The sequence below is a fragment of the Leptinotarsa decemlineata genome, unplaced genomic scaffold (genome assembly GCF_025532065.1).
Source record: "Leptinotarsa decemlineata unplaced genomic scaffold, Ldec_3_MD MMD2_P_RNA_scaffold_9, whole genome shotgun sequence".
Classification (NCBI taxonomy): Eukaryota; Metazoa; Arthropoda; class Insecta; order Coleoptera; family Chrysomelidae; genus Leptinotarsa; species Leptinotarsa decemlineata.
Window position 1 is genome coordinate 1,818,720 of NW_027412536.1, and position 22,035 is coordinate 1,840,754.

The following is a 22,035-nucleotide window of genomic DNA, read 5'->3' on the forward strand; positions in this document are numbered from 1 at the left end:
CAGATGGTCCAGGCGATGTAGGAGCACTGTCTGGATTCCAATCTCTTTTTTTCGATTGCTCGCATATGGGATTTTCCAGAATTCCTTCCTCGGTTTCACCACTTCTCTCCAATTGTTCAGCTGTATAAATTTCACCGTTAAGCACGAGTTTATGATTTTTGATTTATGCTGGCCTATTATTTGATTTGGCTTCCTTCAAATGCTTGACAAGTATTTTATTATTCAGTCGATCCTCATAACTCATATCATGTAGAATTGTAATGAAACTTCCCTTTAATTTGTGTACGTTCTTGAATATCGACTTTTTTATTATATGTGATATGAACTCGATTTTTATTGCAGATTTATTACCAGCCTTCAGGAAGTATATATCGCTTAGATATTGCTCGGACAGATTGAGTTCCAGAATTTATCCATTACGATAGAGGCGAGGTTTCCGTTGTTTTCCACTTCAAGGCCAAATACAACGATATTATTTTTCCTAAACTTCCTTTCCAAAATGGTGTTTTCTTTCTCGAGCTTATCGCACTTCTTCTCCAGCTCCACTATTCTACTATCTTGCTCCCTAATCACACTCATCAATTTCTCATACTCACTGTCTATATGTTTTATTATTTCTTGCTTGATTTTTCCATTTTCAACCTTCAGTGCATCCAGTAGTTTAGAAAATATTTCATTATTTGACAGTTGCTCACTCTCATTCATCTTCTTTTCAATAATCCGAAACTAACCTTTGGCGAAATAGTGCGCTATCCTTCATCCAGTGCGTTTTTTCTAGCGGAGATATCCACTTACAAAGGAATTTTCCTATGTATACACGTGGTAATTTTGTTTAATCTGGTATTAAGATTCAGGATAACACTTGGATGTGTCCGTGAAGAAACTGTATACTAACTTTTGTCACAATAATTATATTTTTGTTTTGATTTCCATTGGAATGAGAACTTGGATTGCAACACTAATTTTAACACGATAGTTTGTATTCTCTTATAAAATTTTAAATCATCAGGGAACAAAGCACCTTCAGTATAATTTAATACTGATGGTAGGTCATTAATGAAGAGAACGAACAGAAGGGGCCCCAAATTAGAGCCCTGAGAAACTCTGTCGTTGGCCTCAAATTAACCCGAATTATTGCCATTATATTTTACCATTTGATATCTGTGTTGCAAATAACTTCTTATCAGCTATAATATCCCAAGGACATTGATAACTAACGAAATAATTTTATCACAGTTTTCGAAAGCACGTTATTTGGTAACATCCCGACGCCGAAGGTGGAGGGATGTTACCTAAAATAACGTGCTTGAGGAAGTTGTGATAAAATTATGAGTTATTTATCAATGTTCGAGGGATATTCGGTTAGAAAATTTTTTGCAATTCGAACAAAATTATTTATTGAACACACAGTTATTAAAAGAACAATTCGTATAATGATATTCCGTCGATCTTGCTGTATTTGCCTCGGTTACTGCATAGGTGTTTCCACGCATACTATTGATTATTTGGTTATGATGTTCCTGATCAATATTCAAATAAGGTTTTATGGAATTTCCATTATTATGCCCAGTAATTTTCAACAATTGCTGTTCTTGAACTCCACTCTTAGCTAGTTGACTGACTGCAGTTGCTCTATTAGAGTGATTGGTTATTTTCCTCTGTTTCGTATCCAAGCCAATTGCTTCAGCAGAAGATTTCGTCCATCCGTTGATTATATTTCTACCCAGAGGCATATTGTCATACCAGTTATCGCTTCCTGTCTTCCAGTGACGATTTGGCCTTAAAAATAGTCTATTTGTCTTGATATTTGTGCCTCGTTTTGATAATAATTTAATGAATAATCTGACAGGACAAGCATTGTTATCACTATTTTGAACTAACCATTTGCTAGAGGCGCAGTTCTTTGAACCCCCTTGGCAGGTTTTACTGAAAATTGGATTATATTCTAGCCTATTAGTTGGAGATCCATTGTTGTCCTTTTCGATATGAAAATAATCAACTAAGCAAGCAGCACCTTCACCACCTCTCCAAGCCAATTCCACCGCTGCTATGTGATAAAATTTGCGTAGGAGTCCTATAGGGGTATTTTCATCCCAAAAGTTTATAATTTTACTCATTTCATTTGAAGTTAATGGAACTGAGCTTGTTTTGCGTTTAGTGGGATCTGTTTGTAAATTTCTTCGTGCTGCGTCGCGTGTATTCCGCGCTTGTTTTAATGCAACACTTTTAAAGGGGTCTAGCATGATATTATACTCCTTGTAATACTTTTCTTGTAATAATTTGCTTGTTATATTCCATACGGTTTTAACAGTAGCCTCCTTAAACTCTGTGCTATCCTTTTTTCTCATATTAATCGCCCAATCCTTGAGTATTAATGCAAGCTCTTCGAGAGTACGATTTCCATCCAATTCATATTTTCTGGCGTCACAAAACTCCATAAATATTTTCCAAGTGTATTTTTTACTATTGACAGTATTTTTTGGTGTATTTTCTTCAATGATTTTGTCAATTGCCGCATCATTTTGAACACCAAAGCGAGGAAGTGACATTTTCGAAATAAATTGAATTACTGAAATGTCAAACAACTGTGTTGGTTGCTCAGCAATGTCATGACATAAGTGATAACTACCCGTGAAAACTATCCATGGGTAGTTATCAGTGTAATGATGGTTTCATTGGTTATTTCGACACACATGACTAGAAATAGACAAATTTGATAGGATAATTTTTTTGGCAAAAAATTTTCAGTGTAATGATGGTTTCATTGGTTATTTCGACACACATGACTAGAAATAGACAAATTTGATAGGATAATTTTTTTGGCAAAAAATTTTCAGTTTAAGAAAATTATAAGACAGCTCAAACTTATTCAATTTACACAAGAGTACATCATGATCAACTGTGTCAAACGTCTTTCGAAAATCTTTATATATTACATCAAGTTGCGATTTGGCTTCCAAAGTTTCATATGCATAATTTGTGAAAGTGGACAGATTTGTTGTGCTGATAGATTTATTCGCTACTAAGCCATGTTGTTGGGGTATAATATATTTTTCAACATATTCATATAAATGAGCAAAAATAATTTGTTCAAATATCTTGGAAGGTGCACACATTAAAAATATTGTCCTGTAGTTTTCTACATCCATTTTATTACCCGATTTGGAAATTGGAGTAACGATTGCTGTTTTCCAAGCAGTCGGAAAGGTGTTAATTGAAATTATCAAATTAAAAATGTCTAGTAGAAGTGTCTCCAACCAGTCCCCGCAAGCTTTGTGTACATAAGGTGGAATGCTATCACTTCCAGATGCTTTCTTAGGTTTTAGTTTTTTCAACGCTTTTTTAAAATCTCTTTCGGTTATTGAATTTACAATTAGAACATCATTACAAATACTGTTATCCGGTTCAAAATTTAAATTATCTGATGCGCCTACTGATGAATACACCAACAAAAAAAAGTTAGCAGAAATATCCGTGATTTGGTTCTCACTGATATGATCACCTTTATACACAAAGTCGCTACATTCTGTAAAATTTTCTCGTTTATTATTTATGTGATTCCAGAAACAATTACAACTTTTTTTTATATTTTTTTCTTCCACTTTGATTAGAGTTTTTAATTTTTTTATCGTTTCTTTATAATTTGTATCATAAAAATCAGATATTATTCTTAGTCTCCTATATCGTGCTTTTTCTCTCAAATAATTTCCTTATTAAACCATACCAGAAAACTCTTCGAGTTTGTACAAACAATAAATTTAGGCACACATATATTCATTATGTTGTACCAAATATTGTAAAATTCATGTAAAGCCATGTTTACATCTGCTTTCTCCTCTATTACTTTTTTCCAATCTGCGTCTCTAGTTAATTGGCTTAACCTAAGAAATCCTGCTTTTTTAAAGTTAAATAATGACTCTAAATTTGGTACATTAACTTTTTTGGTGGATGTTACTGTGATATTAATGTCATTTTACTCAAGTATATATTATGGAAAGTATCGAGTTACAGTACATTTCCACCCAAAAACAATGTGCAGACATTTTAACAAAAGCTGTAACTGTAAGGAAACTTGAATATTTGAGGGACAAAAAAGAGCATAGTAGAAATTATCCAAAATACGATTTGATATGTTTATATGTTTTGATAATTTCATAATAATGTTATAATTGTTAATTTTTTTTCATTTCCATCGCAAAATTGGATGTGGGTGTTGATGAACGTAGTCTAAGTTGGCAATTCTGCCGCTTGTCTTTTTTTTTTATTGGAGGTGTACGCGAAGCACAACGTGTGATGTCTATCGCCATTTTAGTGTAACTCAATAAATTTTATTTAAATACTCACTTCATAAATTTATTATTCAAATCCAGCTAATCGTTGAATATCGATCACATAGACGACGTCTTCGTAAAGAGATATGTAATCTGATTTACACTGAGACTAACTTCAACTGAGCAAAATAGGTTACCAATTACAAAATCGCTAATGTCTCAAAGGAAATATTAGAATGGAATTTTATGAAATAAAAGGCTTCTGAATGATTTTTTTCTATTCGCCAGATTTCGAAAATTCGACGATCGACTTGTTCGAACTGAAGCTGAACAAAATTTCACTTTGAACGTGCAATTCCTAGCAACGTTCAGTTGATATGTACTGAACAAAAGGTTACTCATTTGAGCAACCCACTTGACACTCGCTGAAACAGTAACAATTATCTCTCGTCCCAGACCAGAGATCAAATATACATCATCATAAGGATGGAATCAAATGATGGTTTCTGAATTTAACATGACTATTCTGAAAATATTCTCAACAATAACCATAGCACCGTTTTTCTCATCTAATTAACTTTTTATACCTTTGCAGAATTTGTGAAAGCAAAAATCCTGAGTTTCCGTGCGGCAAACACGTTCTAGGATTCTTCGGATGGAGAACCCACACAATTTCTAATGGAATTCACCCAGAAAAAGATAGAAAATCAACTTTAATTCCAGATGAATTGAATGACCTACCACTGTCATTGAGTTTGGGTGTTTTGGGAAGACCGGGGTAAATAATTATTTGTGTATAGGTAGATAGATATAATTTTTTTATTTGAATTGGTCAATTGCTGATTGCATTCAATTTGTTCTCGCCAGCAACTCTGCCTATTTTGGATTTCTCGAAATATGTAAGCCAAAGGAGGGAGAAACAGTGGTAGTATCTGGGGCATCTGGAGCAGTTGGTAGCATTGTTGGACAAATAGCTAAAATAAAGGGATGTAAAGTTATTGGTATCGCTGGGTCAGACGAAAAATGTAAATGGATAACAAATGAATTAGGTTTCGATCACGCTATCAATTATAAAACAGAGGACGTTGATGCAGTTTTAAGAAAGCTATCTCCTGAAGGAATCGACTGTTATTTTGATAATGTGAGTTATTATAGATCCTTTTCAATTTTTATTTTGCGTCCACCAGAAATAATGTCTTCAGGTCGAAAATAATTGCATATATTGAATATTTATGATTGTCAACGTGAAGTTTGACAAGGTTTACAAAAAATATACAAAATGTGCTAACTTGAGAGAATTTATAGCGGAGTCTTTATTATCTGCAAAGTTGGCCAATAAAAACAAAACAAATGCCTGTCTCATGTGGAATATGAAAACGTATTCAAATAATTTTTGTTTATTTAATACTGCTTTCATACTGTTAAGTTAATTGAAAATTATACGTACCTTATCTGGGAATAATGGAAACGTAGATTATTTTTCGTTAGACATAATAATAATGATAATAATAGCCTTCATTACCCAACAGTTGAAAACCATTTACAGGGTTATCTAAGTATGTTAAAAAAGTATTATAGGTGCGTATAACTACAACGTTACAATTTGAGAAAATGAATAACAAAAATGTAGTATAATAATACAGTATAATAATAAAGTATAATAATATAGTATAATAATAAAATGACAGAAAATTAAAAATTCTACATGAAAAACTGAGAAGCAGCTTCAACAATATGTTCTAGGGAATCAAAGTTGATATCTCAGACATTTGAAATTAAATTGAAATTATTGCAAATGCTAAAGATGGGTGATTTGAGGTACAAATTGGTTCTGGTCAGTCGGCCATAAAAAGTTTTTCTACTTCTAGTTCTAAAATGAGGTACACAGAAATTTATAAGATATTACGCCTTCATAATATCCACATTGCTCTGCAGTAATTTATATAGAAAAATTATTCCAGCAAGTTTTCTGCGTAATTCAAGACTTCCAATATTGAATGTTATAGTAAGAGATTCATATGGAATATCTCTATCAGGATAGATACCAGAATATTTGAAGTATATAAACTTTAGGAAACTGTCATGAATGTAGTTATTTGTGATACTCACTGTACCTAGATGCTTTGTCCATGGATTGTACTTGTATGTAAAAAGTGATAACAAAAATGAGTGCAAAGAAAATTGAAAGGCAGCCATCTATTGTTTCAAATGAAGGAACCTCAACATAAACAACGTTGAATTTTTTCAACGTTCAATTGTAGAATGGAAACCATCGAACAGAGCAGACATGTTTGAAAAACATCTACAATTGTGAACAATAAAGCAATAAACTATCAATGCTTCACTTATTTTTGATCTTATGTGATTGAAAAAAAAAATTAATCAAAATATACACCAAGATCTTTAATTGAGTTACTACGTAACAGTGGAATGGTATCTACTCGGTAATTGTAGTCGATGACTGACATTTTCCTACTATAAGACACTACTTTACATTTGGATACATTAAGATATAGTTTATTAACTTCACAACAAGTCTATATTTCCTATCTGTCGTTGCAATGTATTACAATATTCGATAGTTTCGACAGGAAAATATATTTTTAAATTATCTTCAACTTATTACAATCGACATAATAACTAATGTCATTAAAAAATAATAAGGATAGAAGTAATCCGAGATTCGGCCCCTGAGGTACTCAAAATGAAGGATTTTAATAAAAAAAATCAAAGCCGTTATAGACCAGGGACTATAATTTTTGAAACCACAAAAAAATAACAGTAGAATGAAAGTCATTAGAAAAGAAGGTAAATATTTGAAGGATTCATGTTTGAAACAATTAGACGTGAAAAATAGATCCTTTAGATTTTCTAAACCTGGTTTGAGAAAATAAAATGTCCTTATTATTTGAACTTAATTGATTTAAAAGGGCCAAAAGATCAATATCTTGACCCACAACAATGACAGTTTTATATTAGTGTGAAGTTACACAAAACTTTTCATCCACAGTTTATGACGAAGGACAATCGAACAGGATTTACAATGAGATTTGCGAACAGTGTTGCCAGATTGCAAATATTAGGGATTTTACCTGTATTTCGATGTTATCATTTTAAAAACACATATATTATTGAAACATGTCGAATAAATGAGTCAGCATTCTACATAAACTCATTATATCAGCAAACTGTCCGTATACAAGCATTATTACCGAAAAAAAAGTATTATAAGAGTAAAATATATTCTCATACGCTACCGAAACAGGTAGCGTATGAGAACTGGAAAATTAGTTTCTTGGTAAAAAATTTATGACTTGTAAAAAGTATGTCATTTGAAATATCCTGCGTTGAACAATACCGAATGCCCAGGAAAGACTCATCCACAAAATATCATATTTCTCACTCATCAAAAATAGTTTTTTGACGAAAATTTCACAATAAATTCTTCAAAAGTATATCTATCGACGTGCTAAAACAGATTTGCGTACCTTGTTCCTTGGGTGCTCAAATAAAGTCAAACTTCTCACTTATCAAAAATAGTTTGTCGATGAAAATTTCAGAATATATTCTTTGAAAGTATATTTATCGACGTGCCAAAACAGATTTGCGTACCATACGTTCCTTCGATGCGAAAAAAAAAGTTCCGTATATTCGGAACTCAATTACTTAAAAAAGTCAAATTTCTCACTTATCAAAAATAGTTTGTCGATGAAAATTTCAGAATATATTCTTCTAAAGTATATCTATCGATGTCCCCAAACAGATTTGCGTACCATACGTTCCTTGGGTGCGAAAAAAAATAGTTCCTTATATTCGAAACTGAATTACTCAGAAAAAGTCAAATTTCTCAACTATCAAAAATAGTTTTTCGATGAAAATTTCAGAATATATTCTATGAAAGTATATCTACCGACGTGCTGAAACAGATTTGCGTACCTTACGTTCCTTGGGTGCGAAAAAAAATAGTTCCATATATTCGGAACTGAATTACTCAAATAAAGTCAAATTTCTCACTTATCAAAAATAGTTTGTCAATGAAAATTTCAGATTTGCGTACCATACGTTCCTTGATAAAAAATTCTAGAACAGTACATAATTGGGTAATTCATAGACTGTTGGCGAAGTCTAGCTCAAAGCTATTCTACTCAACAAACAGAGGGACACAGCCCAAGAAAAGAAAATATATATATATATATATATATATATATATATATATATATATATATATATTCTAACAAATTGTCTGGCAAGATGTAAATTATCAGACTAACATGAAATTAAATAAGATATAAATTATAACTTGTAAATTAAATTATGGGTGCATACATAGCTAGCTATAAAATCATGATAAATTGAAATGGAGTATGAGCTGTAAATGAAGTACTCAGATATATAAATAATTTCAAAACAGTAATAAATAGGCATCTACAAATAATTTTTAAAGACGATGTCTCATTAAATATTAACTTTATTAACTTATTTGTTTGTTAATTGTAGTATATTTCGATTTTTTCGTTTATCAATGTAACATGAAATCTTATGTTTCTTGAGCAATTAAAGTGTAAATTTTAATAAATAGCCCAAAATTGCACATAATGATAAAACAAATTTCGAATTCGAGTTTTTTTCGACTTTCTGCATTTTCTGAGAACATTTAGTACGGTAAAATATATTTTTTTACACCATCATAAAGTAGAGATTTCAACGAACAAAAAGCACACCGACTTTTTGAAAAAATCTGATATTTTAACGCCAGAATTTTCGATTGAAAATTAGGTTGTTTTTTTGATAATAAGTCAAAATAAGGTGAAAAAATAAATATTTTTAATGAAATGAATTACAGACTATTTGGGGCATAAAAAGGTGAATTTTCACCAAATTTTGTTGGAAAATAAAAAACCAAAAATTTGGTTATTTGAGGTTATGTAAAAACTTGTGAATAGAAAAGTTGTAGATCTTTTTATTACCTACCACTTTCCTATTTAACTTTTTGTATAGGACTTGTAGTTTTGCCGTGAATCGAGATTAACCATTTTTTACCCTTAAAAAGTCACCCTCTCCCAGTTCTTGAACTCAGATCGCCCATAATTTATTTTTTTCACTTTTTTACCATTTTTGTAGGCTTCAGCCATGGTCTACTATAAAATACAAACTGTTTGCCTTGAAATAAATAGGATTTAATAAAAAGTACAGCTAAATTATGGAAACCAAATCATGTGATGAAGTCGATCATATGCTTTAGCAAAATCAGTGTATATAACATCAACTTCACCACGATTATTTGAGACATCACTAACATTTTGGGTCAATACAATTACATTTGAATAACTTTTTTCGAGATCAATTGCCCTAACACCAAACTGATATTTTTGCACTCGACGCGCGTTTCGCTAACAAAGTTAGCATCCTCAGGAGAAGAAAATTGATACCTAGTCTGGCTAGTCCTTATATACTAAAATTTGTTACCTGAGGTTGTATACCTGAAGTCCAATATGGAATTTCTCGGTAATTAACTACAAGCAAGTTCTTAGTAATTATTCTCTTCCTAACAGAAGATTAAAAAGCGGGCTAAACAGAGCCCGAAAGCACGGTCTAGTAGAGTCTTGATACTTCAACTCTTAGTCGATTGATGGTGGTTGGATTTCTGGTTCAGATACTCTGTGTGAGAGGGTTTTCGATATATAAATGTTTCTCATTTAGTGTCGGTCCTCTGCCTATAATTTTTATGAGGATGGTTTATGAAAGAGTGAACTACGGCTTTTTGTGTCATAGTTTCCATGGTCCCCTCATTTTTTTTCATCATCATATGGTACTTATCTCAACAATGTCTGGTCTAAGAGATCGAACACGTGGTACGTTCTCATTGAAGCGAGTTTAAATTTTTGTTAAGACAAAACACAAGCACTACAAGAAAACCCCTTAAAGCGCTCTAATAGCATTGCCTGTGCAAAAGTAGCTATTCTTGTTGGATTCCAATCGCTGGAATTAAATTAATTTGGGAAAACGTTCTCATGAAGTTCATTCCACTAAATGTAGTTCTCCAAATGGAAGAGTTCTCAAACAGGGAAGTTCGAGATGTACTGAGTTGTAAATCAAAACGATGACCAGCCACAGGCCGTCGCGTATTTCTGATATGTAGCGCTCTTGATGGAATCAAATGTTTCAAGTCACTCGAACACTTTCCATGAAAGTATCTATAGAAGAGAGATAAATTCCCAACCTTTCTCCGATGTTCCAGACCATCAAGGTAGCAACTGATGTTTGCGTCTCCATTCAGGCGAATGACTCTTTTCTGGATGGAATCCAGCAACTTGAGCGTATGCTAGGAGCGGAGGTCCATACATGAGAATATTACTCCAAAGAAGGTCTGATCTGAGCTTTATAAAACATCAAAAGTTGCTGTGGTTTGTTGAGGTTTGAGTTGTTCAGGTGTGTACAGTTTTCTACTTCAGAACAATGTTTCAAGATTTTGAGAAGCAGCCTTTTGCAATTCCAGCGACATGATTGTGCCAAGACATATTGGTGTTCATTTTAACCTCCAACAAACTAATCGAAGCAGAAAGCGGAATTGTCTGTCCTGACATTATTATATTCGATTCGGAGACATTTATTTTTTTGGAGAAAAACTATGCCTGGGTTTTTGTGGTATTCAATGGAACCTGGCTAGTTTCACCCCAATTCGAAATTGTCTTTTAGATCTTCTCATTTGCGTTATTACCAATAGGGGTGACGTATAATAGAAAGTCACCATATTGATGATCGCTCAAGACGTTAAGTCCTTCCAAATATTTAAAGATATGATGATTTACGGCTTTCTCCATGATATCACTGACAACAAAGCGACTGGTCTATACTTATTTGTAAAATTTTTCTTGCCCTTATTGGGAATAGGCTGAACGCGAACAAAATTCCAATAAGAAGGAAAACCCATTCCTTGTACGACAGGTTGAAAAGTCTGCAAAATACTGGTGCGAGTTTATGTGCGCACTTCTTAAGTGCGATGACAGGCATTTCATAAGGACCAGATGCCTTGTTGATATTGAGCTGTTTCAAAATTCGCCTGACTAGACGTTGTCGAAAATTAATTTCTGCCATTGTGGATTCTAGTAAGGAAATAGTGGGTGAGTGAGACGCTGTTGTTGCAATTGAACCATCCGCTTGTGTCAGTGGTGGAATTGTGGATTTTGTGAAGTTTTAATTAACAGCTTCAGCTACCGACCAGAAGGATTAAGATCCGTTATTCCTACTTTTCTGATTGTTGACGTTCTTCGTCTCCATTTATTCTAATTTTGCAACTGTTGCGAGCCTCCACAAACCTAGTTCGGTTTTCGGCTCTGGGATTTTTGCACAACTGCCCATAGATGAGATTTTTGGTGGCGACAGCTTGCTCGCAAATTTTATTGAACCAAAGTTTGCTGTTAGAAGTTCGTTTCATTGAAAAAAGAATATTTGCATCCATGGATGATAGAATAATTTCCGTAACTTCAGAAGCACAAGTTTATAGATCATTAAAGCTGAAACAAACATCAAGCCGAGAAAAATTTCGGAAATGGTCTTGAAGATCTTTCCACTCATTGAGGGTGAACAGACAGCGAACGTGGATGCAACACTAGATTTGATTAGATTAATATGGAGCTTCTGTGCTGAACAGTCACTACACTGCGACCTTTGCAGATCTATTGTGTGTGGCCTCATGTATGCTAGAGTTCCTTGTCTAGGCCCGTCCTTGTAACTAGACTCCATAGGCCAGACCTCAAGTTCCGCATATATTGAAAGGGTTGTGGTTTTTTCTCCCCTAATGTTGCAAAGCTTATCCTTGACAGACCTTCGTAATAGCATAGTATGTGTACGGAGGTTTCCTCATCCTCTTGGCAAAGCCTCCATAGGGCTGTGTCTGCCAGTCCGATGTGGATGCAACACAGTTGATATCATGATTGGACTATCTACCAACGAACTTTTTAGATTTCGAAAATTCGATTCAATCTCCAAGTATAATAAAATCAGTTGCTTAACTGTTTTGAAAAAAATCTTTTTTTCCGTTAACCAGCTATCGCACCCCTACAAACGACAACCCTCAGAAGTCGAAACTTGTGCGAGCTAAGGATTAATGAGGTCTTACCTTTTAACGTGTAATTCCTAACACAGGTTGGACGATAACAAGTGAGAATCAATCGTTCAAACTAGGGCTTAAACCATCGACCAACACGGCAGCCAATTCGAGTGAGTGAACAAAGCACCCACGTCAAACCGCCTGGCTATCGACCGCAACGTGACAAGCTTAAATGGTAGAAAATATAGACCCAACCCAGGGGTTATATTTGTATATATATTTAATAAAAATATTATTTTGTTGTGGAATATTTTTATTATAACTTTTAATGGATCGTATAAATTCTTTTGGAGTTAAAAGTTATATTTTCAAAAAATCCGAGGTTAAGGGACAATAATTGGCATCTTAAGGAATTCGTTATAATTCGGACACTTCATATTTGATACTAGTGGTAATATTGATACATAAGGTAAAAGTTGAAAATATTAATTATTTACTGAAGGTAATGTCAATTGTTTTGTTTTTTACTTTTTATTAACAAAATTGCAGGCCAACTATAGTAGCATTTGTAGATACTTATATGTTTTATTGAAGATTTAGTAGTTATTTCTTTGTTTTAAGTTTTCAATTCTTAATATTCGAATAAAAATGTTGAGATCTCAAAAAGTTTTTCAAACCCAAATATAATCTTTGTATTGTATAATTTACAGGTGGGTGGTGAGATAAGTAGTACTGTCATACATCATTTGAAGAAGTTTGGGAGAGTCTCAATTTGTGGTGCAATATCTGGATATAACGAAACATCCAAAGGTAAAAACAATAATGGTGAATTAGTATATCTATATCATATTTCACTGCAACGTAGAGAATATCTTTTTGAAATAATATAATTTTTATGAAAAGACAGCAATAAATCTTTCTATGTTTTTTTACTATTTGTAATTGTAACTGACGTATTCTTATGGGACGAAACTGCGGTAACATTAGTTGCAAATACAAGTTGTGAAAAAACATAGAAAGTTTCATTTCTCATTTTATATAATTTTCATTTTCATCAATTCAGTTTGTAGGTCAAAATTATATACCATCAATTTTCAAAATGTATCACTTGATTGAGCAAGAAATTACAAAACTCCCTTAATTTATGAACAAAATATCATGGTTCATTGTATAAAATAATACTACTATTTAGGAATAGCAAACTCAAGAATATATCTCCTATGTGACTACATAAGCTGTGGTGTCAAAAACTCAACACAATATGGTAAAGAAAGGTTTTGGCCTTTTACTTTTCAATCTTTCTACAAAAAATATGTGGTAATTTTTTTCAGGAAAATAATCTCTCCTGAAAATATACCCCTTTCAATTCAACCCATAATATTTTAGAACTATGTATGTTGGGTGCAAATTCTTAATTATTAGAATATTGGGTGTATCAAAATGAGATTTGGTCAGTTTCGGTTTTACCGAAAATGGTTCCGTTTATAGAACAGTGTATCAGAATGTGACATTTTAATGAGTGTTTTTACGCCTACTTAATTTTTTTAGAGTTATTTTTGATATTATATCTAGGTCTCTATGATCGGACATAAACTCAGTAAGGATAAATATGAATAAGACAAGTTGTTTTTTATTCAAGTTGTTTTTTATAATATTTTTTTGTGAAATCAAACAGAAGTACTGGATAATGGATTCATTTGACTATTGTTTAAAGAGTCAAGGATAGCCACGATCAATATTTTGCAGTTATTTTTATCAAGTCTTCTTTGGAAAACGAAACTATCACTGATGTCACTTAAAGAGTCATGGAATTGATAATTTAAATGAAAATGGACCCTTTCCAAATACACTAAAACTTGGAATTATCAAACCACTCTTCAAAAGTGATGATAAACATCAGATCTCAATCTACAGTCCTTTATCGCTGATTTCGAATATTGCGAAAATATTCAGAGGGGAAAAGTTGATAGAGAATGTAATTGTAAAACTAACAGCTCATATTTATAAATAACTTGATGTTTCAAAACCACCTTTATGTAAATTTGTTGACCTTTCGAAAGTCCTCAGTAGTGTCTGCCATACAAGGCTCCTTAAGAAACTAGAAGATATTGCTATTAGGGGAAAACCGTACCATATATCAAAATCAATCTGATTCGAAAAAAGAATTTAGGAACATTTGAAATTTCACAAATCATATAATAGATAGGATGAAATCTTGGGAAACTGATGAACAGACAACTTGGGCATTACCATATAGAAACTTTTATTAAGGCGGGAGCAGATTTTGTAAATATTCTCCAAGACGTTGTTAGGTTAACAAACAAGTTCACAATAAGTGATTATGTAATTATTATTGTAGGTCTGAATAATTTCAAAAGGAAAGAAACGCCCTCTGTAAAAGATATCTATAACAAAGTTAAATGTAGTGATACAAATCTTATATTAGAAGCGACACTGCTTTGTAAATTCGATAATGAAACAGAATATTTCATTGACAAATTTAATGAATTAATAAATACATTCGTTTTACAAGGAAATCACATCAAACTATTAAACATTAATCGTAAAAACTCATTTTTGAACACAAACATTTTAGTGGCTTGCATAGTAAAAGAAATAGTTTTGAAGCAGAAAGTTAATGACAAGATTATCATTAGAAAATCAGAAGCACAGGAGATGAGAATAAACTCAATGATGAAATGAATTTTTCAAAAATAAATGGGTCAATGGAAAAGAAATAGCACACATAAATAATACCAATAACAATTTCATTTTATATTTGAATGCACAAAGTTTATCAGCACATTTTGACGAATTACATAAATTGATCCTAACTAAAAATCCCATTCTAGTATGCCTTTCGGAGACCTCCATTCTGAATAATAATACCAGTGATGATCTTCAAACAACACTCAACTTCTGACAGAAGAACCAAACTCTTACTAAGGTTCTAGCAGACCACTATTATAATCTTAATGCAGTCATCGTTCACTGTGATTCTGGCGTTGAATCTGGTCATTATTTCGCATTGATCAAAGACGAAACGGACTGGTTTAAGTTTGACGATAGTCGTGTCACTAAATATTCTGGCAATTTCTTGAATTTGTTGGAGCCTCTGGAGACATCCTACTTTTTATTCTATGAAAGACAGGACAATGGCAGATCAAGATCTTCAGATGATGTGATGCTGCAGGTTTTTCCGGGTTTTCTTTTAGCTGAAAAAGCAAATGCGCCACTGGAATCAATCAAGTCGCCCCAGAGCGGCAATTAATGTTGTTCTTGTTTCATAATTTCATAATTTGTATTACTTTAATTTTTTATATATCCTTTCGGTAAAATTCTGAAAAAAGACATCATTGGGCAGGGGTCAGCAACCTACGCCACGCGTGCCAGACTTGGCACGCCTGGCAGGTTAAAATGGCACGCATAACTTTGTGAAAAAGTAATAAAATAAAGATTTAATTTTGAGGATACTTATTGTAAATTCAGAATAATCTAAGGAACTGTACACAAGCTGGCAACGTAGAGCTAAGTGATAGCACGCCAGACTAGAACGACGCGACAGCGACAAGACTATTCTAGAAAGGAGACGCGAGAAGGTGACTGTTATACGGGAAACTTCTTTAAGGCGATATACCATTATATTGTAATGAATTAACTGTCTTAATCAAATTTATTTTTAACAATATTTCACTATCACAACTAATTTATATACAACACTTAGTAACTAATGCTTAATTTATCTTATTAGATTCCTTTCTTTGAACGCACGATTCACTTTCTAAGTACAGACTACTCCTCGGGACGGAGAGCGACCTTTTTATATCGTCAACGAACGTTCCGGATCTCTCTGCGGATTTCGGGACCCATCCGCACCTTTTGCGCTGTTTCGCGATGCGTCATGCGTTTGCTGACTGGGACATCGGTCAGGGCCGGCTTCAGATTCATTACATTGCCCCTTTCTTAAAGACGTTTCGCCCCGAAATGTCATCCTTGGCGTGTGTCGATACCTGCAGAACTCTCCATATTTACACTGTGAAGTTCGATGGAAGTAACACTCCACAGTCTTCATGCTCGGTCGTGGAAGATGGTTACCACACACCAAAATCTGGATGCCGCTGGATCTGAAGATCGTTTCCAACATGCTTCTCACAATCCTCCAGTCCAGCCTGTCGAGCCCAGAGGCTAATTTCGGGATTGCCAACTCCACGAATTCTGGTCGAGCATCGTCTCCTTCAGTCTAGTAAGACTTCTCCAGACATCTTCATAGGACGGTTTGTCTCGAGAATGCTTTTTGGTCACCAAGTAGAAGATGTTTCTCTGACCCTTCTTCAACTGTAGCACTCCTCCGACTTCTGGATTCTGTTCTCGTAATGTTTGAAGCTGACCAAATTTCTTGTTGAATACCACAGCGATGCCCTTGGACATTTTGGAGATCCTCTGCCACGCAGTGAGCTAGTGCGTAATCAACTGGAACCTTGAAAAGGTCTCGTGGCTCTTCTCGAGTTACCCCATGTACGACCTTCTGTCCGTTCCAGTAAAAGGACATGAATTGCTGGAACGTCATTTCATCCTCTGGTGGTCTGAGGGCGCGAACTTGGTCGTTATTTCCAGCATAAGGAGCCACTCTATTAAAATGGACGACCCTAGGCTTTCCTCGAGGTGGCTTATGGATTCGGTAGGCGAGGTCATTAATCTTTTTCATGATTTTGTACGGATCCTCCCCCGAGTTCCGCAACTTCGGTGATAAACCACGGCGGCGCTTAGGATTGTACAGCCAAACTAGGTCACCGATTTCGAATCCTCCAGCATTCGCCTTGATGTCATAGGCCTCCTTCATCCTATCGCTGGCACTCCGGATGTTCAGACGGACTCGTTCATGAATGTCGTCCATTCTCTGCCGAAGCTTGCTGACACAGTCTTCCCCCGCAGTGTCTTGTTCTGGAGGGGTCCCAAATTTTAGGTCGCAAGGAAGCCGCAGCTCGCGTCCCATTATAATACTGGCAGGGGTTTGGTCGGTTGACTCGTGCACTGCTGAACGATAAGCCAGCAGGAACAGGTGGAGGTATTGGTCCCAGTCTCTTTGATGGTCAGAGACTACCTTGGACAAGTGGCGGTTTATAGTCTTATTCATTCGATCCACCATTCCATCGGACTGTGGATGTAAAGCTGTGGTTCTGGTCTTTCGAATGTCCAACAGTTTACATATTTCTTGGAATTTCTTGGAACAGGTTGGACTCAAAATGTCTGCCCTGGTCCGAATGCAGCTCCAATGGGACACCGAATCGACATATCCATTCCTTTATCAGGACGTCAGCGACGGTAAAGGCTTCCTGGTTGGGCAGGGAATAGGCTTCTGCCCACTTGCTGAAGTAGTCCATGGCTACCAGGATGTATTTGTTCCCATGGTGGGACTCCGGGAACGGGCCAGCGATATCGATGGCGATTCTCTCGAAAGGACTACTTACGTTATACTGGCGCATTGGAACTTTCGGTCGTATCCTAGGTCCGTTACTGGCAGCGAATACAGCACACTTTCTGCACCAGTCCTTGACGTCGGCTTGACAATTAACCCAGTAAAACCGTTGTATTACTTTCTGGAGGATCTTCGTTACTCCCAGATTTCCTCCAGTGACTCCATCATGGATTTCTTTGAGCACCTCCCGTCGTCTGCTCCTGGGTACCACTGTCTGGTGCCTTTCTTCCGCACCGTCTTCAGACTCCAACATCTGCTTCAGAACCCCGTTTTCCAAAGTAAGGAAGTTCCATTGTGCCCAGTAGGACTTGACCACTGGCGAATAACCTGATACCTCCTGCCACGATGGTCTTCGATTGCTTTTCTTCCATCCGATGACTAAACCAAGATCTGTGTCTTTCTCTTGGTCTTCCTGGATCTTATTATCCTCCCAGTTGTCGTCTACAGCTGTAGTTCTACAAGTAGCTGCTTCCTTCTCTTCTGCTCGTCGACAATGTGAGCAGTCATCGGGGCAAGGCCTCCGTGATAGGGCATCTGCGTTTTTATAGCTAGTCCCAGCTCGATGTCCTATTTCGAAGTCAAATTCTTGTAATCTCTCAATCCAACGCGCTACTTGGCCCTTGGGATTTTTGAACTGCAGAAGCCATTTGAGAGCTGCATGGTCCGTTCTCAACAGAAATCGTCTTCCATACACATATTTGTAGAAATGCTCTACACCTGTGTCACCAGGTCTCGCCTGTGTACACAGAAATTACGCTCGGGTTTACTGAGCGTTTTGCTGAAGTAGCCAATAACTTTCTCCTGTCCATCCTGGTTTTGAGAAAGGACTGCTCCAAGTCCCACGTTGCTGGCGTCCGTATCCAAAATGAACTTCCGGTCAGGTAGGGGATAGCTCAAAACAGGGGCGTTGATCAAAGCTTTTTTCAACTTCTTGAATGAGTCTTGGCATTCCTCAGACCACTGGAACTGGATCTGCCCTTCTATGAGCCGGGTCAACGGTTTGGCGATTTTGGCAAACCCCAGCACATATCGGCGGTAGTAGGTGCATAAACCAAGGAAGCTCCGAAGCTGATGTATGTCTTTTGGAATGGGCCAATCCTTAACTGCTTTGATCTTTGGTTCGTCTACCGCCACTCCTTCCCCAGAGACAACGTGGCCAAGATAACGGACTTCTTTCTGGAACAGATGGCATTTCTTGGGACTAAATTTTAATCCAGAACTCCTTAGACGCATGAACACCTCCTCCAGATTTTTCAAGTGATCGTCGAACGATTTTCCGACCACGATTATATCGTCGAGATACACTAGACACGACTTCCATGAGAGCCCTTTGAGAACCGTCTCCATCAATCTCTCGAAGGTCGCTGGGGCATTACAAAGCCCGAATGGCATAACCGTGAACTGCCACAATCCTGAGCCGATGGTGAAAGCTGTCTTTTCTCGATCTTCTGGGGCCAATTCAACTTCAAATCCAAGGTCGAGAAAATTGTGGAGCCGGCTAGCGTGTCTAGGGTGTCGTCAATTCTTGGAAGAGGGTAGCTGTTTTTCTTTGTCACGTGATTTAGTTGGCGATAATCCACGCAGAACCTTGTCGAGCCGTCCTTCTTCTTCACTAACACGACTGGGGAAGACCAGGGGCTGTCAGAAGGTTCGATGACTCCTTCTTTTTCCACATCGCTGACTATCTTGTCTGCCTCTTCTCTCTTGGCAAGAGGGAGTCTTCTCGCCGATTGCCGGATTGGTCGGGCATTCCCAGTGTCGATTCTATGCTGAACCACATTCGTTCTGCCGCCTTTTCCTTCTCCAATATCGAAGATTTCCTGGTACCTCTTGACTAACTCCCTCAATTTAGATCGGTGAGTTGATGGTATGTCTTTGGAGGAGATGTCAATTAACTCCTCCAACTCTTTGGAGGAGTTAATTGTTGGCCTGGCTAATTGAACTGCGTACACTCCGTATGACAGAGAAAATGGACGAACAGTGCCCCAGCATTATTCCCTTCTTCAAGGTCACGGGAAAGTAGTTGACATTCATGACCCTGACCGGCACAACTTCATCAACACGCAAGAGGGTCTTCCCCAGTGCGATTCCTCGTCCAATTTTCTTGTATCTTGGGCTGAAACATTACCACATTCCCACTGCTCGCACCACCGTCCAAGCGAGCCTCTAGTATGGTTTCAGCCCTCTCAGGTACGCACACGTCTTCGGCCAACAGGACTCTAATCATCTCTTCGCTTCTTCCATGAAGCACCAGCTCTTCTCCGCCGACACGTAAGGCGCCGTCTTGAAAATTCAGCTCGAACCCTCTGGAATTCATTATGTCCATTCCAATAATCGCATCGTCCTCGATGTCCGCCACCAATGCACGATGTTTCAATTTTGTGCTTCCCAACACCAATTCAATTGGTAGTTCTCCAAGTACATTGACTGGCTCCCCTGTTGCAGTGCGTAACTTCCAGCTTGACGGTTCAATTCTTGCCGGAGTTTTGGCAAAGGCTGGTCCAAGAATGGTTCTCGTCGCACCTATATCTAGCAGCATGGTGCAAGGCTCGTTGTTGATGAGGCCGTCTACGAAAACACCTTTGTCTTGTCGTTGGAGAACGGCAACATATGCGTTTTTTACGGGGGCTTGCTGGGTACAGGTCGACGATTGCCCCTTCTCATCGACCCCCTCTAGTTTTCCTGATTTGGTGTCGATTCTTTTGAAAGCTGGACATTTGCTACGCACATGTCCAATTTTCCCACAGTTCCAGCATCTTATACTTTTCCTCTCAGGCAAAACTTCTTTCATTACTTTTCCTGATAGTTCGAACTTTTCTCTGGCTCTAGCAGTATTGTTTTGCAGCCTCAAACTCCAGAGCGCTTGCCAGTGCATCCACGAGATGTTTGAGATGAGCTAGCGTCAAGGCCTGCCTAGTTTCTTGGTCGCGAAGTCCATCCAAGAATGCCTGAACTGCTAACCGCTCCATTACATTTTCGGGTGTAGCAGAATATGCCAGATGGACCAATCGAGCTGTGTCGGCTTCAAACTCCTGTAGGGATTCTCCTGATTTCTGGCAGCGGTTCTTCAGCTGTGAATGGTAAACGTGCTCTAGGTGGGCCTGTCCATACCGCAATTCAAGATACTTCACAAGCTGGCCATAGTCTTCCTGTTCCGGGGCCGTGAGGGTTTGCAGGATATTCGTTGCTTCTCCACGCAACGCCAATGTTAATGCTACCGCCTTTTCTCGCTCTGGCCGCAGCTTCAAATTGTCGGCGGTAATTTGCCCAAGGAGTTTTTCCGTCGAACTGGGGCGGTTTCATAGGGAGCTTTCCTGGTTCAGAACTGAGTTTGACATCTTTCAGTTCCGAAATTGAGTTTTCAGTAACCGTTTCTGTGGGGTGGGCAGAATTAACAATTTGGTTTTGCAACTTGCTAATTGTTTTCTTCATCTTGTTGATTTCTGCCTCAAATTCGCCTTTGATTTCATTGCCTAACTTTTTTTCCATTTTCCCCATTTCTGCTCCGATTTCATCTTTGATCTCCCCTTTGATTTCCTCTCTAATTTTGTCTATCTTCGTCTCGATGGTTCCTATCCTTTCTTCGAGTAGGCTTGCCACACTACAAAGCTCTTTCTTCCAGCCTTCTGCATTTTCTAGAAGTTCTTCCTTCAAGCTATTCGAATTCTCCAGGCACTTCGAATTTTGTTGAAGTCCATCGAGTTTCCTCATTATTGAACTCAAATCACCCCCAGAAACTTCGAATAAATATGTTTCGGGGTCTTCTCCTGACTCAATCAAGTTATCCCATAGTCTCTTCTGGAGTACCGATTTCTTTCCGGAAGAATCTAGTTCTCTTTCCTCCAATTCTTGCTTCAATTCAGCGACTTTCAAGTCCACTAGGCGCACTTTCCTTGAACACATTTTATCTCTTACTGTCTATTTTACTCAAAACTGAATATGTCCACTCATTTAATGGAGTCCGAAACACTTATTTATTTTCACAAGTCTATTTTTCGCGAGAAAGGTCTATCAGTTTATAATTCCGTCGTCCGGTACTGTCCGCTTCGCGAAACACAATGAATCACCAGTCTATCTGCGCGAAAGTGCGAAAGTTTTATAGTCAATTTCACTGTGATACAAAAATTGTCCACCAAGCGCTCACAAATTTATTTTGAAAATCCACTTCTGATCACCAATTGTAACGAATTAATGAATCAACTGTCCTAATCAAATTTATTTTTAACAATATTTCACTA

General features: G+C 36.7%; 1 protein-coding gene across 1 annotated transcript in view; it reads left to right on the forward strand.

Moving 5' to 3' along the window:
* The window catches only part of LOC111510748 (prostaglandin reductase 1), an 83,500-nt gene that overhangs the window by 44,875 nt on the left and 16,590 nt on the right, over positions 1-22,035 (forward strand). Inside the window, exons 3-5 of the mRNA XM_074170387.1 lie at positions 4,867-5,049; positions 5,139-5,412; positions 13,032-13,131. Of these exons, the coding sequence (XP_074026488.1) occupies positions 4,867-5,049; positions 5,139-5,412; positions 13,032-13,131 (557 nt within the window). The remainder of the gene's footprint in view (positions 1-4,866; positions 5,050-5,138; positions 5,413-13,031; positions 13,132-22,035) is intronic.